The sequence below is a fragment of the Megalops cyprinoides genome, chromosome 13 (assembly GCF_013368585.1).
Source record: "Megalops cyprinoides isolate fMegCyp1 chromosome 13, fMegCyp1.pri, whole genome shotgun sequence".
Taxonomy (NCBI): Eukaryota; Metazoa; Chordata; class Actinopteri; order Elopiformes; family Megalopidae; genus Megalops; species Megalops cyprinoides.
In genome coordinates this window covers 28251356-28274655 of record NC_050595.1, presented here as the reverse complement: position 1 = coordinate 28274655, position 23300 = coordinate 28251356, and the positions used below count along the sequence as shown (strand labels likewise).

The following is a 23300-nucleotide window of genomic DNA, read 5'->3' as shown; positions in this document are numbered from 1 at the left end:
GTCTGTCATAAGCTGCTACATGGTTCGTTGAATTTTTAAATGGATGTAAACCCGTTCAGTGTGGGTTGACCCCTGACACAACTGGCGGAGCCCAGCACTTCGAGGGGCTTTTGAAGAGGCCCAAGGGTGATGAGAGGGGGTCGGGGGGTGTACCCCCGGCCCCTCTCAGCCCCCCACTGGAAGCACGGTGGAGCCCTCTCATTTTCCCTCCCTCCTTCCCTTCATCTTTCCCTGAAGACCTGCTCTCTCGTTCCTGTCTGCCAGTGACCTAGATCAGTGTCTGTGTGCTGCTGTCACCACTTGCTTCCCTGATTGTGATGCTAGGTTTAAAAGTCTAATGATATGTTAAGGGTAATACGATGTATAAATCTGGTGTACTGAGTTGTCCTGCACGACTGGATTTCCATCATTAAAAGAGATGAGCACCTGAACCGTGTTTCTGTGTGTTGTCTCACTGAGCAGTGTTGCATTGTGAATCATAACCAGGGACTAGCCTGTTTTTAGCAATCGGGAAAGAAGGAAATGATCTTCAGTTTGATTTCAATGTCCACTTGTAGCTCTGCGTGTCATGAAGTTCCATGTTATTTTCATGATCAGTAAAGACTGTAGGAACATCAAAAGTTGATATTAATACATTATTTTAACACTATATTCTAACTATATTTAAAACTATAAATTACCATTTTTTGCTGAGGCTGTGTTTATTGGGTGTCTTGATGATGCAGAAAAGCAATGTTAATACACTGAGGGAAACCGCAGTTATGTACTATCACACATACTGTATAAAAGAAAAATCTACATTCCATAAGGAACATTGTCACAGTTGAGAAAACCAGTTAATTGGAAGTAAAGACAGGCCTGCTGCCTTTGTTTGAGACCAGTGCCTACAAGAACATGGTAATTAACCAGAGTCTCTGAAGGGACATTGTCATAAACCTGTGAGATGTTGTAGCACTTGCTTGCTCACTCTTCAGTGATTAGTTTTGGCAGTGATATAACAGATGGCTATAGTGGCCAGGATTGTACCAACATGGCTGCCTACCTTTGTATTTCAACATTACAAATGGACAAATACCACACAGAAAATAAACAGTGCATTACAGACTATACCGGTCTTCCTCATTTTCAGCCCTGAGAGGCTAATCCATCTAAGAGGCATGACAAATCTATTGTTAGATAAGGCCAGGACAGTTAACCTCCTTTGACAGATAAGCAATGACGATGAACAATTAAGCAGTAAACCATAATAATGAAAATTGGACCTCAGTGGATATATGTTGATGGATTGTTATGAATCAGTGATGATGGTATTTAGAGCAAATTACTCTGTTGCATAATTATGGTGACCGCTGTAGATCTTCCCTCTCAGTGGTGAACCATAGAGCATGTGCTTAGAGTTTGGTTTCCACAGACTTCTCCATACATGTACTGCCATCACAATAAGAATTTGTTTTACTTCAGTCCTGTAAAAATAACCATGGGCAGCAGGTATTTGTACAGACTGCGGGTTCCCCTCTTTGAAGAGTGGCTTTTAAATACTTGGACAACAAACTTTGCTGAAATTCGGTGAAACGCACAAATTATCAATTACTTTTGTAATTTTGTTTTTTTTATGGCAGTTGAAAGTCTAGTGCTCTTCTGGTTCGCTATGCTATGCCTGGGCTTTGACAACATGAATGTGTAAGATGGGGTGAAATGTGCTACGCATCCATGTAAGGCAATGGGAAAAACGTGTAATTCCTCAAAGCACCACAAGAAGGAGACATAGTTTGGTGCCATCTAGTGGTCTATTTTAGTACTCCAGCTCACATATACTGTAGATCAGCGTTTCCCAAACATCTCCTGGAGGACCCCTTGTCCTGCATGTTTTAGATCTCTCCCTGCTCCAACGCAGCTTATTTAAATGATCAGTTTGTTATTAAGCAGCTTCAGGAGTTCATAACAAGTTCATCATTTGAGTTAGTTGTGTTGCAGCAGGGAGAGATCTAAAACATGCAGGACAAGGGGTCCTCCAAGAGAGGTTTGGGAAATTAGTAAGCCAATTAGTAAGCAGATAACTTGCTACCTATACCTTTATAAACACTATGACTTGTTTGCAAGATGCTTAGTCCAATATGTTCTGCTGTCCAGTTGGTTTACCTTACCTAGTGTTATACTGTAATGGTTGACATTGCTGCTTCCATTGTAACAGAGATGGAAACTTTTCTGTGACGTGTGTACCACGCTAAAATTCTGAACCTCTGAATCCTGGCAATCTGATGATGAATAAACATGGAATATTTATACTGGTGTCCTATGAGCTATTGGTATGAATGACATATCATTCCTTTAACTTGTGATGATAGAATTGACTTCACTGTGGCTTAGAAAAGCTAGGGGTTTGATGTTATGATGGGAGCATAATATATAAAATGTAATAAAATATAAAGTCCTGTAGAGTCTGGTATTGAAAACATCAGGTTTCCTTGTCAGCTGATATGTGTGTCACTTGTCTGATCTTATCTGTTGTCCTCTCCCAGGCCACATATCAGACACAGACTGAATTTGTTCCAGTGCAGAGCTCAGGCATGGGTGACTTTGTAATAGCTGAGCTCCACACTGGAGTAACAGACTGCTTCAAGGAAAGCATCTTTTTAGCAGGTGTAGTGGTAAAGATCAGGGCTCCTAACCAAGAGGTTGCTGGTACGATTCCCCACCGGAGTACTGCTGTTGTACCCTTGGGCAAGGTACCTAACCCATAATTGACTCAGTAAATATCCAGCTGTATAAATGGGTAAAACTGCAACCTATGTACATCACTATGGATAAGAGCATCTGCTATATAACAATAAAGTAATGTAATGATACTATATGGTCAAATTGGGTGAAGTACATCAAGAAGTTTCTTAATGGGGTATGAGATAGCCAGAATGAATAGTTGTTTATCCAGCAAAATACGATGTAATTTGCTTTGTGCCAGTTTCCAAGAGCATTTGTAGTGTGGTTCACCAGCTCTAGATACCATTTCAAAGCCTGTTTTGAAAGTGACTCCAGGAACAATGAAAATAAAAAGGATTATGGCAACGTTTTCAAAGGCAGGGCAGCTCTCTCCTCTGGGCATACTCATCCCTTTATGATGTACGAGTATTACCAACAGGCTAACATGATTGCCTCCGAGTCCTTATGACTTAACAGCTGTGCAGCGACGGGGACACCGCTAGCTCTTTTGTATTGTCATCCCTTGGCTTTGATCAAATGCGTGGACCCAGAATGCAATTCCAGAGATGATGGGATGGAGAACGAGCACGCCTGTCCATCGAGTCCAGATGTAAACTGCGCTTTGAATGAGTGCCAGCGCAGTGGCCTGACCTCTCTGCATCTGCGAGCCTCAGCCAGATGGCAGCACATCGGCCCACAAAGGCAGGATCCCACAAAGCACCAGCCATTACAGGGACTGACCCGGATCAAATCAGGTAAGGGAGATGACATTTTAGAGCTTTTTTTATTCTTCATAAACTAGCCACACCCACGTATGCAGTGAGCACTCACTCTCCCCGGCCTGCTGGTAGTGTTGCAGTTTGCTGCCTCCTGTCAGGGGCTTCTCGCGGGTTGAGCGGAGGTGAGCTCCTGGGCTTTCCCTTAGAGGAGGCATGCCCTGCCTCGCTCCGTCAGCCTCAGGACGAGAGTGTAACTCACCATCCGACAGCGTTTCTCAGCCCGCTGCGTCTCCTGTCTTTCAGACAGGCCAGCAACACTGTGAATCTGCATTCCCAACAGCACGCGCCAAAGGTAGGTGCTGCACTCTGAAAAACGTGCTACAGCAGCAGCCTATATCACTCTGTACGTCTAAACACAGTGGTTGTATGATATCCTCACAAAGCTGCTGTGTGTTGAGGACTGTGATTTGATGAGGAAAATGACAATAATGTTACAGTGCACTATCATTTGCATTGTGGTGCAGTTGCAGTTTCAGTATTTATTGTCTAATTGTTTTATGTTTATGTTGTTTACATCTGTTCCCAACATCCTTGACTGTTGGCAAGGCAAGTTCCTTTTTGTAGCAATAAGTATTATCTATCTATCAATTATCTTGTTTTCCTCATATTACCCAGTGAGGTTTCTGTGGTGGTATTTGAAAAGGACTAACAATGCATCTCATCAAACACTGAGCACTGTTAATATGCATGTAATTGTATGTATATGGCTTAAGGGAGGTGAAGCCAAAGGCACATTTCTACCTTAGGGTGGACAATAAAGGTGGTATTATTATTATTATTTTTATTATTATTATTATCATCATCATTACACATGTGTGCAATGCACTTGTGAAAAGAATGACATCAAGCGTCTTTGTAGAGGAAGTATGGGACTACTGACTAATTCATAGGTGCTTCCCAAAATTAACTTACTTCTTCCTAGATTTATTTCCTAGAATTAAAATATTTCAAAATAAAGTGTATTTCAGGAAACATATCAAGCATTAGTAAAATATTATTATTACTAAATGTTCATTTGCTTCACATTATTATGTCATAGAACTGTTTTCTATGTGTACCTGTATTGCTGGTCTAATTGCTGAGTCTAATACGGATAGGTTCACTGATGCACTGAGCGCCTAATCTATCAGACAGGGGGCACTTGTCCAAAATGTGCTTGCTTTATTGAGCACTGAATGTGAGTGGTAGAGTAGGGGGAAGAGTGGGTGACTGGAGGCCACATCACTGGCAGTCCTGGCTGTACACCACCCCCACCTGCCGCCTGGCCTCATCCATAACCTCCGTCAGCAGAAGGGAGTCCGCCAGCGACATCCGAGAGCTCTCTTTGAGTCCTGCAGAGAACGTTCACAAACCATTTCCACCATGCAAGTGTCTTATACCAAAAACAGGTGATAAAACATAAGGCCAAAACTATTTGGCTTTTTTACACCACTTCAAATTTTCCCTGTGATATTTCTAGTTAAAGGAGATTTTTTGCGGCACCATCTAGTGGTCCTCTGTAGAAAGTAAACGTCTAGCCCAACATTACTCAGCCAGGTACATTCCGACGATCAGATATTTGTACAGGACAGTATCAAGAATATGCATTTACAACATATGCACCTATGAGACCTGAAGTGGTTACTGTCTTATACTTAGATCATCATCTTCTATCAAGTGTACTTGGAAATAATTTACCAAGTTAAGTAAAAGCAAGATAAACCATGTACAGGAAAAAGGTGCGAAATATAACAGCAGGTATTTTTGTCAGTCCCTGACCTGTTTCTCCCACATGGGGTATAACATGAAAATCAGCAGGTGCCAACGGGAATGGTTAAGATGTCATCAAACAGGGCCACCCTACCTTTGAGCAGGCACTGCCGCACCTCCTCGGCCTCGTACCGCATTCCGGTGCTGTTGGTGAAGTTGAGTGGCAGGGATGGTTCAGGCACCGGGTACTCTGTCTCCTTCCCATTCACCACCAGGTGGGTGGGGCACCACATGGGAGAGGGAATCTGGGAGAGATGGGGAGGCTCGGCTACACCGTCAGTGCTTCCACACAGCAGTGGACGAATGTCAGTTCAAAACGTCAATCCAGCCTTTGAGCATTTACGCCCTGCTTAATGCTACAGGCCGTGGTGCACACGCTCTCCAGCGCGCAGTGAACTTTCACCTCTGAGGGGCGCAGTGGGCGATATCTACGTCCCACGGTTGCGTCAGAATGCAGCCCGCTCATCCGACCTACCTTGATGCTCCCCTTGGTGCAGACGATGACGGCCTCGTTGGGGAGCTGCACGGAGATGGAGCAGATGCACACCGCCATCCTGCCCCTTGAAAACGTCAGAGTGATGACCATGGCTTCGTCCACGCCTGGTGAAAACAGGATCGCTTTAGGCGAGCGCCTCACCTGCATATTACTTTCAGTATCCAACTCTCGTGTTGGGATTTTCACATCGACATAGACAGCGGCGTGTATGCTAACACCACTGCTACACTCCCCTGACCTCCATGTCCATCACAGTGAATATCCTCACAGCACTACTAGTATATTATCCTGCAGGAATTCATATGGTTGCTCGGGAGATATCAGTATACTTCATTTTACTCCTTTTTCTCTGCAGTTTTTTTTAATAACATTCAGACTGACCCACATTTTGAAGTCCTATTAGTCTTCACAGACATTAAACAGACAAGCTGTGTAGTCAGGCCTACATTAATAAAACTACTTTACATCCTTCCAGAGGTTTTTTTAAAGACAACACAAGAAGCCCTCTGCTTTTTTATGAGCAACAAATTGGATTATTGCTGTAATCACATTGTTTGTTGTCACTGAACAGAGTCTGCTAGGTGGAAAGGATTTATAATTTTGCAGGCAGTGTAATGACTCTCAATGTGCTTTTTCTCCCACTGAGACAGCTACTGTATCATGTTTAAAACTCTCTGACTGAAGTGTCATAATGAACATCAGCTCATGATGATAAGCCATACTGTAGGGTCAGCTGTGTGTCTTTAAGGTGATGGGAGTCAGTATATGATGCTAGTAGGCAGAGGACCATGTTTTCCAGCGATAGCACATGTGAAGTGGTTTACGCCTGTGTTACAGGATAATGCAGAAACTCTTGGGGTATCAGTCCTCTAGCACAGAGCTTTTTGCACTTGAGTCATTTTGAAATGCGTTATTTCTGATGTCAAATGCTTTACATTTCCTATGATGCAAGGCAACAGAGCCAAACCCAACATGACAGACAGTTAGAGCGGGCTCAAACCCAGAGTGAGCACCGGGATTGCAAGAGCTGCACCGGTCTGCGTTACCTGTGTGCAGGCAGAACCCCGAGGCCTGAATGCTCTGCGGCTTCTCCCCGTCGAACACCATCAGAGCGAACTGCAGGCAGTAGACGCCGATGTCCAGCAGGGCGCCCCCTCCCAGCTCCTTCTCCACGGCGCGGGTCACGTCCAGCAGCGGGATGCCGAACTCCACCCTCACCAACTTGGCCTCGCCCACCTCCTTCTGGGCCAGGAGGCGGCTGATCTCCCGCGACGCGGGGAAGAAGCGGGACCACACGGCCTGCGGCACAGGAGGGGACCGGGGAGGGAGGAAAGGGACGTCCTTATACTTACACACCGTGGATTCAAACAGACTGCACCGCGTTACATGCTGTGATAACAAAAAGACCAGGCTGCGGTGTCGCCTGTGTCTAAAGACGTTGTTACCGGCGACCTAACGGGTGGCCCCTCATGTGTTTGAGCCCTGCTTCCCGTACCTCCATCAGGAAGACGCTGTTCTCGCGAGCAGAGGCGATGAGCTTCTGCACCTCCCTGGAGTTCATGGCGAATGGCTTCTCGCACAAAACATTCTTCTTGGCATTCATGAACATCACGGACACGGGCAGGTGCCGAGGGTGAATGGTTCCCACGTACACCACATCTGCCCGCAGAAAAGGACAGGGAGAGAATAGGGGAGGGTTGGGTCAGAAACTAGGACAGGACAGTTCATATACACCAACAGGGATGCTGTTCCTAGAGACACACAAGTTTTGAGCAAAAGACGTACCTAAGACTAATGACTCACTGTTTGGGGACTGCTCTCTGCTGTGACCTAACCGCATCCGAACAGACTAAGGCAAGGGGGTAGACCCCCTATCAAAGGAAGAATAGTGGACAGGATGTGGTGTAAAATTAAAGCAGTAGATATTGGACATGTTTGAACCCTAAGTGAGCTTCTTCTTTTGTACACTTGAGCCAATCACACTGAATCAACGGATCACCAAAAAAGAAGTTAATCAAGTATACTGTAATATGTGTAAAAATAGTACACAGGAACTGTAAACACTGCAACATGGAACCCACCAATGTCAGGATCATTAGCCAGCTCCTCATAGCTCCCGTAGGCTCTGGGAATGCCATGCTTTTTTGCAAAGTTCTGTGCACGCTGCAGGTCACGAGCGGCCACTGCTACTACCTGAGAGCCAGAGAAATGCTGTCACAGCCACAGACCTTACAGCAACTTCCCTACTTTGATATCCTCATATAAGGTCATATACTATATTATAGAGCAATTCTGTTTTTGTAACTAAATGCACACGTTGCTAAATGTTCAATACAACTCCCAACAGAATGCCTTGCGCTATGCTGTCACTTTTAAGGTACACTACTTGTATTACGGTATTCCGGTATTTTACAACTGCGACGATAGTTGGTGTATTACGGTCGTACGACTTGACGTAAGTGAATCAGGTCGGTTTGCAAAGGCTTAACATGACAGCTAGTCGTGCTACATGAAACGGATCTTTCCTCAAATATAAACGCTTACTTTGCAACTCATGAGAATCTACACCCTGCAGACTATTAACCACTACTACTGTAGCTAGCTACAAAAAGGGGTCTTTTAGCTTTGGCCAGTCGTCCCATTCAGATCTTCAATTGGAGGAATGACAGTGATAGCTTTAACACTGAATAACTTTATATTACTGCAAACAGCGTGCTATTTTTGCTTACACAAACTCAATCTTGTTCATCTATTTATATTACATATGAGGAATTGTTGGCAATGTTCGAGCGAGAACCATGAGAACTTTTAGAGTTTGCAAAAATGGAAGTTATATGTAATATGAACAATGCATAATTTAATTTAAAATCAAGGTCCAGAGTAATGTGTCATACTCACATAGCAAATGCGGTGCAAGTAGATTAGCTAGCTTGCTAGCTAGTTAGCTAACTAACAAACTGTGGAACTATGTTAGGAAGTAAGCCGTAGTGAATGGAAGGTTTTGTATTATTGCTCGAAGTACGAACCCAGGCAGGTACAGTAACTAATGTTACCTGATGCTCTTCAGGAGGAAGTGTCTTGAGGGCCACGGTGAAGTCATTGCTGATCTTTCCGACGGTACAGATTCCCCACCTAGTTGCCATGTTGATACTCGTGGTGCTGACAGTAGTGAGTCGAGACTCATTGTAATGAAACCTCACTTATCAGCCGCACATACAGGACTAAGTGCCGGCAGGTGGAGTCAAATCGCGGTTTTACCAATTATAGTTCAGTCGGTATCGCCTTCATATTGCACGTTTTTGGCTGTTTAAAGAACAAATCAGCAGTATATTATTGCATGAGCCCTTTTGTGCCGAATACATGTAGTAAGGTTACAAGTTTCTCAAAAACTGCATTACTGTGAAACACATACACGTTGAGAAACATTCAGCTTCAAAGACGTAAATTATTACTCTGCTGTGGTTTAATGGTGTGTCTGTATTTAGCTATGCAACACAATATGTGCACTTAAAACCATGCTTCGCTGCCTCTAAGTGAAGCGCGTTTCTACCATGTTTTTGAGTGCTACTGTACACCGTACATCGTGCTAATCAGGTCCTGAGCGCGGAAAATCACCTGGCACAGGCGGCCGTTAGATAATAAGCGCCTACAATGAGTGCCTTGTTACTAAATGATAAAAGAAATGCCGCTCAAGCCAATCCCAGTGAATTATTATGGGTTTACCCAGCACAAATGCCGGGCTCATCAGAATAACACTGTATTGTTTGTACAAAACAGCCGCCCAGGTCATCAGCTGACATGACATCAGCTTGGGTTTCACTGAGTGTGGTAGTGCACCACAGCCTGTTAGTTCAAGTCACATTCTCTGGTTATGCATTTCACTAAATGTTTAGGGCCTTTACAAGTTATATATTTTATTATGTAAAATCACCCACTCGTACACTCCATGATAGTGCTCTTTATTGAACTTTGGACCATATGCTGTTAATGTCAAACTTAACAGCGTATAATTCCAGTGACTGCTGCAGCGTGCTTTACTGAGCATTCGGCAGTGGTGTCCTAACTAGAGGGACAGGGGCATGGCCGTTCGTGTCCGAGAACAGCACCTCCCACAGGGGGCGAGACAGCCACCGAGGGGTAGGGGGAAGGTCAGGGGCTATCCTGAGGGAACACCACCCCAACCTGGCGCCTGGCCTCGTCCATAATCTCCGTCAAGAGTGATGAGTCCGCAAGTGACATCTGAGAGCTCTCTTTGAGTCCTGGGGAGGAGATACATAAATGATACCGTCTGTATTGCATGGAGTCTACAAACTTAGATGCTGTTCTTTTGTTTATTTGTTATAGCTTTGAATAAAGTATTCCATTAACACTGAAACATGACCAGTCTATGTTACTTTCAGAAAACTTTGTTGACATTTTTGAATTTGGGCTTTGTAATGCAGATATCTTTATTTCTCCTTCGGTAATTTTGCCATCTGAAGAACTGAAATCAATGATTCTAATGAAATGACCTCTTTGACTAAGAGAGCAGGGTTTCTGAAATTCCCTGCAGGCCACCCTACCTTTGAGCAGGCACTGCCGCACCTCCTCGGCCTCGTACCGCAGCCCGGTGCTGTTGGTGAAGTTGAGTGGCAGGGATGGTTCTGGCAGCGGGTACTCTCTCTCCTTCCCATTCACCACCAGGTGGGTGGGGCACCACATGGGAGAGGGAATCTGCAACAGCAGTAAGAACAGCATCCAGCCTGCCGCTCATCCGGTCTTTACTGACACATACAGATTGACATTGAAAACAGCACCAGCAGAGAATGCTAGAAAATCTAATAGATTCATCTTTCCCAGTGAAAATGTATAAATAAACTCGTAGGAAAAAAATGATGGAAAAACACAATTCATACAACTAGATCTGTATACGCATTCTAAATCCAACTGCACCCTGACTGTTTACCTGTCTTTCCTTGGAGACATACTTTGGATAATGTTTGATCTCTGAGAAAGTAATTACTTCTGGCTTGATTTGTTGAGTGTGACATCCATTTAAATCACACAGTATCAGATAAAACATGAAACACTGGTGAGGCGCTGTTTGAGCATACCCTGATGGTTCCCTTGGTGCCAGAGATGGTGGCGTCGTTGGGCAGGGCAGCTGCGATGGAAAAGCAACACAGGGCCATTCTGTTCCGGGAGAACTTCAAAACCACCGCCATGGTCTCATCTACACCTGCAGCACATCCAGGAGGACAGCAAGGTGGCACATGATATTGTTAATGATTATGTGACATGTGCTTTGAAAAACCAATGGCTACAGCACTCCTACGTAGAAATGACATTTTTCAAGGTCATTCTCGTGTCCATGGTAACTGTCAATAATTCATCTGTGGGTGATGTGGTAAAATCATAAATATGGGGAGAATTCATAGTGTGGTAAAATGGCCAAGGCTGAATACAAAGTAATAGACTTGTCAGTAGTTTTCAGTATTTTTCACAATATTGATTCACAGTGTCGTGTGCAATGCTCACTGGGGTTGCCCATCTGTTCCATGTGGCAGTACCTGTGTCCAGGAGCACTCCGGTGGCGTGGATGGACTCGGGCCTCTCCCCCCTGAACACCATTAACACGAACTGCAGGCAGTAGACCCCGATGTCCAGCAGCGCCCCGCCTCCCAGCTCCCTCTCCACCGCGCGGGGGATGTGGAGCTGCGGGGAGCCGAAGTAAGCCTTCACCACCTTCACCTCGCCCACCGTGCCCTCCGACAGCAGCCTGCACACCTCCACATGCACCGGGAAGCACCGCGACCATATCCCCTGGAGGAGGAGGCGGGAGAGACGCCGTGTGTCAGAGCAGATTGTGCGCTCCGTAGCCGCACAGACGTAATCAGGGCCTCTCCCGGTGCCTGGCACCAGCGCATCTAGCCCTCATGCTGCATGTGAACAAACAGTTTGGCCATCTCACTGAAATGCAGAAAAATGGGTCAGAGAAGAATTGCGTGTAGGGAGTGTTCTTCTGTACTGGAGAACAGTAATTGTGACACCTGATCATTTGCTGATCATTTACACGCAGGTTTCCTTTGGACTGTTGAGCCTGCTCACCCTCCATTTGTCTACATTTTGCATCCTTGCTATCACATTGCTGTTTCTCCTTTGGTTTTTATAATAATTAAGCTAGGGCATTAAATATGCGTGTGCAAATCTTTAAACCTTTTTGTTTTGAAAGGTTTTATTATCTCTTACACATTGATGACGCGGATGATTCCCCAGCACATTCACATTACACTACATTATTGTCATTTAGCATGCACATTGTCCAATGGTACAACAGCTGTGCCCCAGCAAGGAATCGAACCAGCAACCTTTCAGTTACAAGCCCAGCTCCTTACCACAATGCCACACTGCTGCCCAGTGATCACAGGTGTGTTTAATCCCTGATTTTCTGTACCTCCATCAGAAAGACGTCATTCTCTCTGGCGGCGCTGATGAGCTGCTTCACCTCCTTGGAGTTCATGGCAAATGGCTTTTCACACAGTACGCTCCTCTTGGCATTGAGGAAGAGAAGCCCCACGCGCAGGTGTTGCGTGTGCAGGACGCCCAGGTAGATGATGTCTGCAGCAACATGGGGGGAGATTCAATCAGAGAGATGCTAGAGGCTGAGCCTTGAACTCTTGGCTCATTAACCCTAGTGAAGCATGAATCTTATTTCTCCTGAGCGCTCACCCACCTATCCCCGGGTCTTTGGCCAGCTCCTCATAGCTTCCGTACGCTTTTGAGATGCCGTGCCTCTTGGCGAATTCCTCTGCATGCTCTAGGCTACGGGCTGCCACAGCAACAATCTGACAGGGAAAGGGAAGGGGAAAGGGAAAAAAACAGGCATCCATTAATTTCCATTTGCAACCACAGTCTGAAGAACTTGCAGTCCAGAGCAGAGGGGATTTTGTTTGAGTAATTGTCTCAGCACCTATAACAGAACCATAAGCTATGTATTTTGTTGGGATTTCATACCTGATGGTTTCCAGGTGGAAGTGTCTTCATCGCCACTGTGAAGTCATGGCTGATCTTCCCTGCACCGCATATTCCCCACCTGGTCGCCATGTTGACTTTGGTGGTGAAGTGGCTGACAAGAGAGGACTGGGGGGGAAGGGGGTTGTTTGCTCTTGAACTAAGCGGAGTCCTGATGCCTCAAATCCAGACACTTTGCGTTTCTGTCAGAGTGGCGAGCGCTCTGCACCAAGAAACGTAGTGGACCAGCAGTACCGTCCTGGAGAAGGTCGCTCATTTATATGCGTGGGAGGTTATTTCCCCTCCTCTTAATTTCCCTCTCGGAGCGGCTGATTTGTCACTTCACCAGTTGCAGCAAAACCCAGGAACTCACTGCAGTTGGCAGGAACGCTCATACCAGTAGCTCAGACCAGGGAGAAGCGGTCCGTACTGGCTGTCTCTAAAAATTTCTAGCAAAACAGTCACCCAGGGTTTAACAACATTAACAAAAGAGTAGGAAAACGGATTAATGTATACATCTTGAGGCCTACCTGCAAGTCACACAACCACCAGACCAGAAAGTTCTGAGTTTTAGGTTGATCCATCCTAGCATGGCTTGTTGTCTTTCACATTTTTTTCCAGCGAATGATCTATGCATAGGAAATGATTAAAATCAGTCTAAGCTGAAGGACTTCCCTTTTTCACAACATTGTTGCTGAGCAATCCATTCTACTGTCATTTTGACTTCTGTAATCTAAAAGTGTCTCAACCACCCAGCCAAATACCATGTTTAATTTTCCCCTGTTTCTGACAATGGTGGTTATTGTTTCTGACAATGTTACCTTGATCACCATGACCAATTGAATTTATTAAATTCATTGGCCTGAACTGCACCGAATTAGTTTGGAACATGTAAAGTGCTCCATTGCTGGTTGAACCGAGAGTGCACAATGTAGGCCTGAACTCCTGTATCAGCTGGTATCATATATTTGGACTCACAAGTGTGATCCCGAACACCTTGTTAGCACATTCGTAGGAGCGGATGGAGTGGAGAAGGGGTTGCAGTAATCGTGTCCAATTCTCACCAAATTAAAATATTCCATCTTTTCACCCTAAATTTCCCACTCCAGATGGCTTCCAAGACCCTGAGCCCCATGTAGTCAGTGCCCGTGAGTGTAATGGAGTGAACTCAGAGGGAAAGGTGTATGTTATGATTTGTAGATGTCAGTGTTTGGTACTGAGTGCGTTAGATCAGCAGATGTAAACACTGAAATAGATAGTCCCAAAGGGTGCCGTGTTCAACTTCCCACTTGTATCAATTTTCAGTGCTGTTCCACAAGTAGACACTAGATGGCACTATGCATTTGCTGTGCGTTCAGGATCCATCCAGACTCCGATGACTTCATCACCATCGTGTAGCATTTCCTTGAATAATGTATGTGGGCAGGGTACCCCCAGGTGTACCCCCAAAGAAAGCTTTAGGAATTTCATATTAATGAGAGGCTATAAACAGAAAACACCGGCTTCCTGACAGACAGGGAATTGACAGCCAAACATGGGCAAATAAATGAACGCCTCTTCTCCATAATTTAAAACGAATGGGAAAAAAAACAAATGGCAGCTGCATCGTGTGAATAATTGACTGTTATGTCATGTGTGCTTGGGCCAGAAAATTCTGCATTGACTATGCCTAATATAGTAAACATGTCCCATTTAGCCAGGACATCAAACAAATCAATATGATCTTCACATAAATGTGCTGAGTGTTTTTCTGGATATACCTCCATTTTGTTCAGACAGACACCTGTCTGCCCTCCCTCTCCACCTTAAAATCCCTAGTAAACTGAAACCTGTCCCCGGTAGGGTCTGATAACAGTACACTAGAGTTAAAATAAATCACTGTCATTCTGAAATGGAAATTCTACTCCATCAGTGACTCTTTCCTTTTCTGTCTACCTTCCACATGCACTGAGGAAGCTGTGTGCCGTTGTCATAACGACAAGGTACCAGCTGGGCAATTTGTATGCAAATGGTATTGGGGCTTGGCCTAGTCTTTCTGCTGCTACCGAAGGACCTGGTTACCATGGGAATGCCCATCTCTCTCTGGGCTGGATTTCTGTGTTTTGCCCATTTCCTTTACCTCTGAAGGTAGCATTTGGCCAGGTGGCCCGGCGCTGTGGTGCCGGCAGCCGAGGCGGAGGGGGTGGGTGCGCCTGTCAGGAGCGCTCACGGAGGAGCCGATCCGCCTCCGCATTTCAGAGGTGCATAGCGAGCGGCGCTGTCCTCAACACCCATTGGTCCAGGCAGCATTATTCGTCAGGTGAGACCCTTGGGTCCTTGAGGTCTCCACTCCGTGACCCGTGTCCTGTTCTGTCTTGAGGAGCGGGGCGTGCGTTGAGGGAGGGCGAAGTCAGAATGAAGTGGCTCCGGACTGAGATTTATTATTTCATGGCTTTGTAAGGAACCAAGGTCACAGGGAGGACGTGTCCTCGAAGTGTCAACAGAGCAGCCAGGAGACCATATGACAAATGTCCCTTGGAGGGCAGGGGGCGGGTCATCAGTATTTTGATGATAAGGGGGGAGGGTGTGAGTGTGTGATGACTGAACGACTGGATTCTGAAACAGGATTCACGATGATACTAGCTGCTGGAAGGGAAGGGCAATGAGTGGAATCTCTACAGCTTCAAAAATTCTGCGTGTCCTACGTGATTGTCTCCAATTTCAATAGCACATTCCTTTAAGCACATCTGATTAATGTTTCATGTATCATAGCTGCCTGTTTGTCTTTATGGGACATTCGGCTCGATGTGGCGTGTATAAGATCACCACCTGAATCGTTTTCTCTAAATGTCATTTTCTCCCTCTTTTTATGTTTTTGCTGATTACAGCATCTTAGAGGGATTTAATTTGGCTTTCATTAAGATCTGCCAATGCCACTTAATGGCACATGTGTGGATCTACTCTGAGCTTTTCGGTTTCTTGCGTTGTACATAAAGCAGACATGAATATAAATGCCCTGTAAAAGACATCACTATTTATTTGCTTGGCAGATGTCACGCGGATTATCTGGGAGGGGGGGGACTTATAGAGCTTACATTTTAGATATTATCCATTTATATAGCTGTACATTTACTGATGCAATTTAGATTTAAGTACCTTCCTCAAATGCACAACAGCCCGGCAGGGAGTTGAATCTGCAACCTACTGGTTCCGAGCCTGTTTCCATATTGCCTCTGACCTGCTGGCGCATGCGGTTGGGTGCAGGTGTCTCTTTTTCCTGGGAAAGCACTGGATGAGAGGCCAAGCCTGATTTTTTTTTTCCCCACGGATCGGGGAGAGGGGTGATGTTCGAGCTGCCGCGTCTCTCCTTCATCCGGCTCTCAAGGTCACAGCGGAGGAGGGGTGTCAGAGCTGAGAGGAGGCGCTTTGAGTGGCGGATCCGGGGGCAGGGTGGGGGGTGTGTGGGGGTGTGTGTGTGGGGGGGGGTTGGTTGCGATGAATGCGGGGGAGAGGGGAAACCGCACCAGAGAGCGGTACGTTCCGCTCACCGCCGGCACGGTGCGAGCTGCCATTTTGTTTTGTTTTTGCTCTTATGAGAAATAGAGATGGGGAAATTGAAGGGAGCTGGGGAGAAGCAGGCTTTGCGGGAGTTTCAGAGCCACACATTGAGAGAAGCCCCTGGAGAGTCCCCGAGGAATTCTCCTATCTGTGTACTCCGGGCTGAGAGGAGGCAAGAGCTGGCTGGGCGGCTATTCAGCCGACCTGGGAGGGGGGCCGAGAGAGCTGGAGAAAATAAAAATACTCCAGTTACAGGAGTGATCCGCAATTCCACTCATCATACACAAAAACGACCACAGGTTTCAGGACGAATGCAAACCGGGAATCACCACATTAGCAATTTGCCCTTTAGATGGCAGATAGAGATGCTTTAGAGATGCATCACTCTTGAGGGTATAATTTTTCAGGAGATCCAACATTTTGGTGCTAAAATTTAAACAATTTTGGTTGCCAAAAATGCTACATTTTAGCATAGGCTTAGTTTAAGGCCCAGTGACGGATTCTCTGACTCAGTAGCCATGAAAGTGTTGAAGGAGAATCTTTTGTGACAAACTACCTACATTAAGGATGTGGGAGTTGGATGCGCATGAATAATAATTTCCAGTTTATCTTAAACGCTGCACATTTCTGACAGAGTACATTGACATATTAGGTACAGCTTGCCTTGAATTACAAAGGTGAATCAAAGCGATTCACACTGGATTCACATCGACATCTCCGATACAGCTTGCCTTGAATTACAAAGGTGAATGATGATGATTCACACTGGATTCACATCAATTGCGTAGGCTGATGAGAAAGGCTGTTTTGTGAGTGGTAGCATCTACAGCTGTGTGACAGCCTTCCCCTGTCTACACCTGGCTGTGGCAGAAACATTACTGGGAGCCCTGCCACTGTGGTACAGCTGATTATGATACGTTGCACTGAGTGCGTCAGAGTGTGAGTGGAGGGGCTTCTGTTGCAAGCGACGGTGTCATTATCAAAACAGAGACGTGCGTATCTGGAGGCAGGGGCCCAGATTGTGTAATGGGATTGGCGGCTCAGCGATGTCACCCTGATGCAGACAGAACACTTGATACGAGGGCGCGTGTCGAGCGGAGCTAGCAGATAAAGCTCCTCAGAGCGCGGGAATCGTCGTCGCAGGGATCCAAGCACACCCCCAATCACCCCCCCACCTCCAGACAGAGGCAAACCATTAGGCATTCTGCACCCTTGGATGTGTGCCAGTGTTTAATTGCCTGATACAGGCCGTGATATTTTTATCTGTTGTCCCGTGGCGAGCGCTGCTCACCCAGCGGAAGGTTTGCGGAGGGAGAAACGTGACGGAGCTGGCAGTGTCTCGCCTTGACGCACCCCCCCCCCCCCGACAGGAGCCCTGCTGCAGGAAATCCATATGTTTACTCACAACCAAATCTAGAATGTGACACGCCATTTTGCCAATGGAAAACTGGGGCCACAGACCTGTGAGCTAGGGTAACTGTGTAATAGCTATGAGTTGATTCACTTGTTTGTTTAATGTGCAGTGGTTAAAGGTGCTTTGCCCCAGTGCTGGAGCTAGGTTATTTTAACAATGCAGAAATAGCTACATTCATTTCATTTAAATTCATTTTAATAATTATTAATTCATTAAATCCTATTATTTTATTATTATATATTATTTTAAATCCTTAAGAGCACTGTACATACTTTATTTAGATTTGGGAAACTGACTGACAGACAGCTGTAGGGTTGCTCCCATACCAAGTACACTCACATGAAAATGAACACACACACACACACACACACACAGAAATACTCACACACGTGTGCGCATGTACATGGACAGCAGCACGCACATCTATACACATGGACTTGAACATGTACAAAGAGAGGGGCATGCGCATCCGCACACACACAGACACACGCACACACCTGTTTGCCCGTTCTATTAACAGCGCACTCATTTCGAGTATGGAACGGCCAGTAAGAGGGATGGAGGGAAGTGGAAGGAGAGATAGCGGTGAGGTCACCGCTAAGAGCACACAGAGCGCCTCTTAATGGAATGACTGCGCTCGCCAGCCACATGACAAAAACAGCGAAAACCAATTCTTTCATTCGCCAAGAGAGCCGCACTAGGGGGGATTATAAACCAGGTTCTGTTTTCCGTGCATTTCCAGACGTGTGAGCTGTGCTTTCTTTACGTGGGAACTATTCAAATCAAGGCGATGACTCCTTCAATGCAGCCTGGGTAATTCAGCGACGGCCGTTTCCACACTCTGATTGTTCACAGCCAGTTAGTCATGCCTCCTTACAAAGCCACCGTCATCCCCCAAAAGAGCAGGCTCAGCCAAAGAGATAGCACGCATAATATGGAAAACGGAAATAATAAAAGTCAATCAACGAAATTTCATGAAAGCGGCTCATTTGTGGAACAAATTTGCTAAGCGTGTTCGCCGCATTTAATTCAAAACGTTTATTTGTGTCCTCTTTCCCATCAAAGTGACTCTAAAATGTGTGTGGATTTTGTCCGGGAAGGAACAGGAGCCGAAATTCAGTTCAGTGCGCATCTCATTCCTCTCTGTGTATTCATAAAATCCGCGGAATTAACTCAGAAGTTTCTTATAGTTAAAAGGAACGGGGCCAAGTTAAACTGCTCTTTGAATAAGTAAACTAACAAAATAAATTACGAAGTACTGCAAGCTGGGCAGGGAACCAACATGAATGTTACTTAAAAGGGAAAAGAAAAAAAAAACAACAACGTTGACTTGTTTTTTTTCAAGAAAATGAAACAAAAAGAATGTGCATTAATGATCTGAATTCCTGTGCAGTTGACTCATAACAGTCATGAAATATTCACAGTTTAACTGTCTCCCTTTAATCCCAGAGGCTGTGCCTGGATTAAAATAAAGAGTACTGGATGTTCAAAGACACCACCAGCTGCCCCCCCACTATTCTCTTGCTCTACTCCTCCGCCATCTCTTCTTCCTCTCCTCCCAGTCTCTTCCCCCTTTTGATCTCCCACCCTTCGTTCTCTCCCAACCAGCCTCTTCTTTTGTGGTACTTCTTGCCCTTCATCGTATCGGTCTACTGTCATTTCCACCTCCTCTTGTTGGCTCTGTTTCTCCCTCACTCCCTCTCGTCTCTCTTCCTCTGATTTGCTCTCCATCTGCAGGTGCTGTGAGAGCATTGTGACTTCGGCATCACAGGTGAGACCGCACCAGGGCTTGGCGCTCCACCAGAAACATCTGGGACGGCAACATCAAAGAACGCTCGGCCTAGGATGTCCTGCCAGTAGACGAAGTTGGGTATTTTTAGCAGGATTCATTAACTGTAGTCGGACTCAAAAAAAACAAACTGATGTTTTCAGCTATGGAATTGCATAGAACAATGCAATGGATTGTGTTGGAGAGATTGTGACTGTAGGTCAGGATTAGTTACTTTACGGCTTGCTGCTATATCCAGCACCTCCTTGTCTTTCTCTCAACCCCTCCCGCCCCCCCCCCCCCCCTTCCCCCCCTTTGTCACCAGCCCTGTCTCTCTCTCCCTTCCCCTCGTCATATCCAACTTCATGCCTCTCATTGCATCTCTGTGGTCCTTTTTGTCCTTCTCTCTCCTGGTGCCTGCTAAAGAGTAGTTCTTTTTTTTCCCAGAGCCTGCTGAAGTTGACGGCTTTTCTTTCTTCCCTTCCCAGACTCAGATTTAGGGATCTATTTTTGACTCCTCTGAGTGTCGGCAGAAGCTACTGTGGAGAAAAAAGGTCTTAGCAGTGCAACCTCATGCAGCTCGATACCGCAGACAGACGCCGGCACTTCAGCTCTCCCATATCATGCTCTGTCTCCTGGCAATTGTCACACAGGCCCTCCACTAAACACAGCTGTCTGAACCCTTTCCCTCAAAATAACAGCACAGCTGACTGTTCTAATACCTATCTGAGGGACAGACAATAGTACCGTCTTTAATACCACCTTTATACTTGTTCTTTTTTAATCAGTTCAATCAGTTTAATCAGGTCTGATTTTTTAATCTTGATTGGTTTTTGTTTCCAATGATATTTGGGACTATATCTTTGCTACAATTCTGCTTTTTAGAATGATGCCTTGTGCATTTTGCCTTTTTCAGAGTGTGTGTTTGTTTGTTCACACATTACATTGTTCTGAACCCAAGAAGATTAAATTAACGAAGGAACCTTCAGGTTCACCAGATTTGTGTGTAGCCCATCAAATTCTTAAATGGTTTGGAATTTGAAACAGTAATAGCCTGCTTTTCTCTTGATGGCGTGGTTACTGCTGTTTAAATGCCTCTCATGTTGTATTCATGACTTCATGTTTAAAGCTTTGGGGTCAAGGCAGCTACTATGATGTCCATCAACTTATTGTCAAATTCACTGAACTCCTCTCTCAGGCAAATGGCTACTCTGAAGACTGTGGCATTTATTGAAAACTATAATTACAGGAGTCAGTTGCGGCACTTTCAGTGACCTTAATTATTTTGTACAACAGAAAGCCCCGCACATGTATAATTAAGTTGTTCTTAACACATATACTGATCGATAATTTGATTCTGGCTCCTCTTGGAATTGTATTCAGCCTGGCCAACCCAAGTTATTTTAATTAATCACAGGGCCAAACACCAATTAAACCAGAATTACAGTCGGTGTCTATGAAATATTAATCTCTCACTGGTGCTATCACATAAAAAATGTTTTCTCTATGTTTTTAAACAGGCAACACTAACCCTTTTGAACAACTCAAATAAATGGCAAATTGCATAATAAGAAGAACAGCCCAGTAGGTGCCTTTGTAATTGAGACAGTGCAATGCCATATTTGCCTTTTAGTGGATGAATAATGAGACGATAGTTCACCAGGTCTCCGATGGCTCCTTTGATAGCACAATAACCTTTACAGGGGAAATAAACAAAAATTAAACAGTTTAGTGAGGATAATAAGTTCAGAATTTTCAGAGGTGCCATGTGTGATATTTTTTAAATTGAAATAAAGGTAACTAAGCATGAGCTTTCCATTATTTTGGAGGAAATCAGAGAGTAAGTAGAATTTTTTAAAATGTTTATTTGCTGACGAAAATAGATTTCAATGTGTCAAACACATTTAAGTCTGTGTTTACGCATGCATTTGTATAAGTGTGAGTGTGTGAAGGCATGTGTATGGGAATGTCTAGAAATGCATGCTTGTTTAAGAGGATGTATAAGTAAGTCTGGTTATGTGAGAATGTGTGTGAGGTGTGCATAGGCTTATATGTGAGAACTGTGAGAGAATGTGTGTGTTTGTGTTTGTGCGTGTGTGTGTGTGTGTGTGTGTGTGTGTGTGTGTCTGTGTGTTTGTGTGTCTGTGTGTATGTATATATGACAGTGACAAATAAGCATGCACCAGTATGGTAAAGGTTAACAAGGTTTCTCATGTATACATACGGTAAAGGTATTTATCCACTGTAAAGAATATTCATTTCACAATGTCATGAGCTAGACATCAACCAACAGACATTATCGAGCATTCAAATGGTGCCAATGTGTCAGTTAGTGTGTATTGCCAGAATAGTTTCTGTAAAGGGCCCTGAAAACATTGTGTGTTTAATATTCCCCATTCAATTTCTTTGAAATGTATTGCATTTATGGTATTGTAACTCAACTCGAACCCTAGCTAACACCAAAAACAGCAATGTATTTCTTTCAAATTGCTGATTTACTGTGATCATTACAGATCCCATATAACTTATTTCTAAGTCTAGGGGTAATCCCTGATCTCTTGGCTAAAATCCCAAACTGGCTCTGTCAAAATGGCCATCAGATCATCCCCTTGATTGGCTGAATGAATTCTTGCCTTTCCGCCTAAACTAATACGAGTTGAGTGTTCTGGGCTAAAGTACCAAGCATCTCCCACATAAATGTTGTACATTGTGCTTGGATGAAGTGACTTGTCTCTGTAAAGTTCTCTGAGATCCTTGAAGAGATCTATAAAAATGGAACATTATGTATTTATTTCTGTGGTGGTGTAGATTATACATCCCTCATTTTGAATGTTTTACAAAAAAGCTCTGGGCAGCATATTTGCGTTCAGTCAGAAAATATTAATTGTAATGGACAAAAAGATGTTACAGGTGAACAAATAACTTGTTGGTATTATGATCAAGATGAAACATGATGCTATGAAGATATGACAGATTTGACCACTGAGGCGACTTAAAGCACTCCATATTTTGATGTGAAAAGATGTAAACAAGACTGTGAGTCTTGTTTATCTTGATATTAAAGCCGACAATGTAGCTGGAAAAAATAATATGCTTTAGGATTAATGAAAAGGAGAAAGTTACATTGTGTATTTAAGTAACAGCACATCATGTTCAAAGACCACACTCAAATGCAGTTGATGCAGCTTTTTAGTCTTTTTATGTTATTGCTAAAGGGGGTTTGCTTTTTCTCTTGTACAGGATGACTTCTGAATAATGATGCTGTTAAACAAGTACCACTGAAGATCTTTATGAACCTGTGCTGTTAATTCTTTCACTGTGGTGGATTAACAAGCAGAAAAAAGGTGGAAATTGTCTCTGTGCATGTGAGAGATTTTTCACCTAACTCTGTGTAGCCGTTCTCTTACATCATGAAGTTGGGTTTAGAATAAAGAGGTCTGAGTTTCTCAGTTACTGCCAAATGCATTAAAAGACTCCGAATGCAAAAACTCCAGAAGCAAAGGCTTGGTTTCAAAGCTGTGCTCCAAAGCTGTCTACTCCTTTTGGCAGTAGGCCCAGCAACTTGCCCAAGTGCCATTACTGCAACCCTCAATTTAGGTCTGTATCACTTCTGTTACTCACCCACTTCCCCTTTTATAATGCCAATTAGAAAGGTGGTACTTGAGAACCTGAGAAACTGGCCTGATAAAAAAAGTATATGCAACGGATGGGTAGAATTTACCCTTTCAATGTACGGCACTCTCTCTGTTTTGTGTGGTGGACTGGTGTGTTTTCATACAAAGATCCATTTACAAATGCTGTTGCAGGTACACTGAAGTAAACGCTAACATGAATGACAGGAAAGAGTATTCTGCACGTTGCTTTATGTAA

At 44.6% G+C, this 23300-nt stretch overlaps 2 protein-coding genes across 2 annotated transcripts; both read right to left on the bottom strand.

The window, feature by feature from the left end:
• Positions 1-4486: 4486 nt before the first annotated feature.
• Positions 4487-8891, bottom strand: dhdh.2 (dihydrodiol dehydrogenase, tandem duplicate 2). The gene is made up of 7 exons (XM_036544290.1): positions 8775-8891; positions 7803-7914; positions 7217-7380; positions 6768-7020; positions 5701-5825; positions 5320-5470; positions 4487-4807 (listed from the first exon to the last, which is right to left on the bottom strand). Exons 1-7 carry the CDS (start codon positions 8862-8864, stop codon positions 4698-4700), a joined length of 1005 nt encoding a protein of 334 aa, XP_036400183.1. The 5' UTR covers positions 8865-8891; the 3' UTR covers positions 4487-4697.
• Positions 8892-9870: 979 nt separating this feature from the next.
• On the bottom strand, positions 9871-12804 carry LOC118787719 (trans-1,2-dihydrobenzene-1,2-diol dehydrogenase-like). The gene is made up of 7 exons (XM_036543352.1): positions 12715-12804; positions 12434-12545; positions 12155-12318; positions 11271-11523; positions 10815-10939; positions 10284-10434; positions 9871-9980 (listed from the first exon to the last, which is right to left on the bottom strand). The coding sequence occupies exons 1-7, from the start codon at positions 12802-12804 to the stop codon at positions 9871-9873; spliced, it is 1005 nt and encodes a 334-aa protein (XP_036399245.1).
• Positions 12805-23300: the final 10496 nt, after the last annotated feature.

Bases quoted from the DNA above. Each gene is read 5' to 3' on its own strand.
- dhdh.2 (XM_036544290.1), bottom strand. From the start codon at position 8,864: ATGGCAACTAGGTGGGGAATCTGTACCGTCGGAAAGATCAGCAATGAC. The intron at 5,826-6,767 runs GTAACGCAGACC...TGTTTTCACCAG, and splicing joins GGGGTTCTGCCTGCACACAG to GCGTGGACGAAGCCATGGTC. The intron at 5,471-5,700 runs GTAGGTCGGATG...CATCTCTCCCAG, and splicing joins GCACCAAGGGGAGCATCAAG to ATTCCCTCTCCCATGTGGTG.
- LOC118787719 (XM_036543352.1), bottom strand. From the start codon at position 12,804: ATGGCGACCAGGTGGGGAATATGCGGTGCAGGGAAGATCAGCCATGAC. The intron at 11,524-12,154 runs GTACAGAAAATC...CTCCTCCTCCAG, and splicing joins ATGACGTCTTTCTGATGGAG to GGGATATGGTCGCGGTGCTT. The intron at 10,940-11,270 runs GTACTGCCACAT...GATGTGCTGCAG, and splicing joins CGGAGTGCTCCTGGACACAG to GTGTAGATGAGACCATGGCG.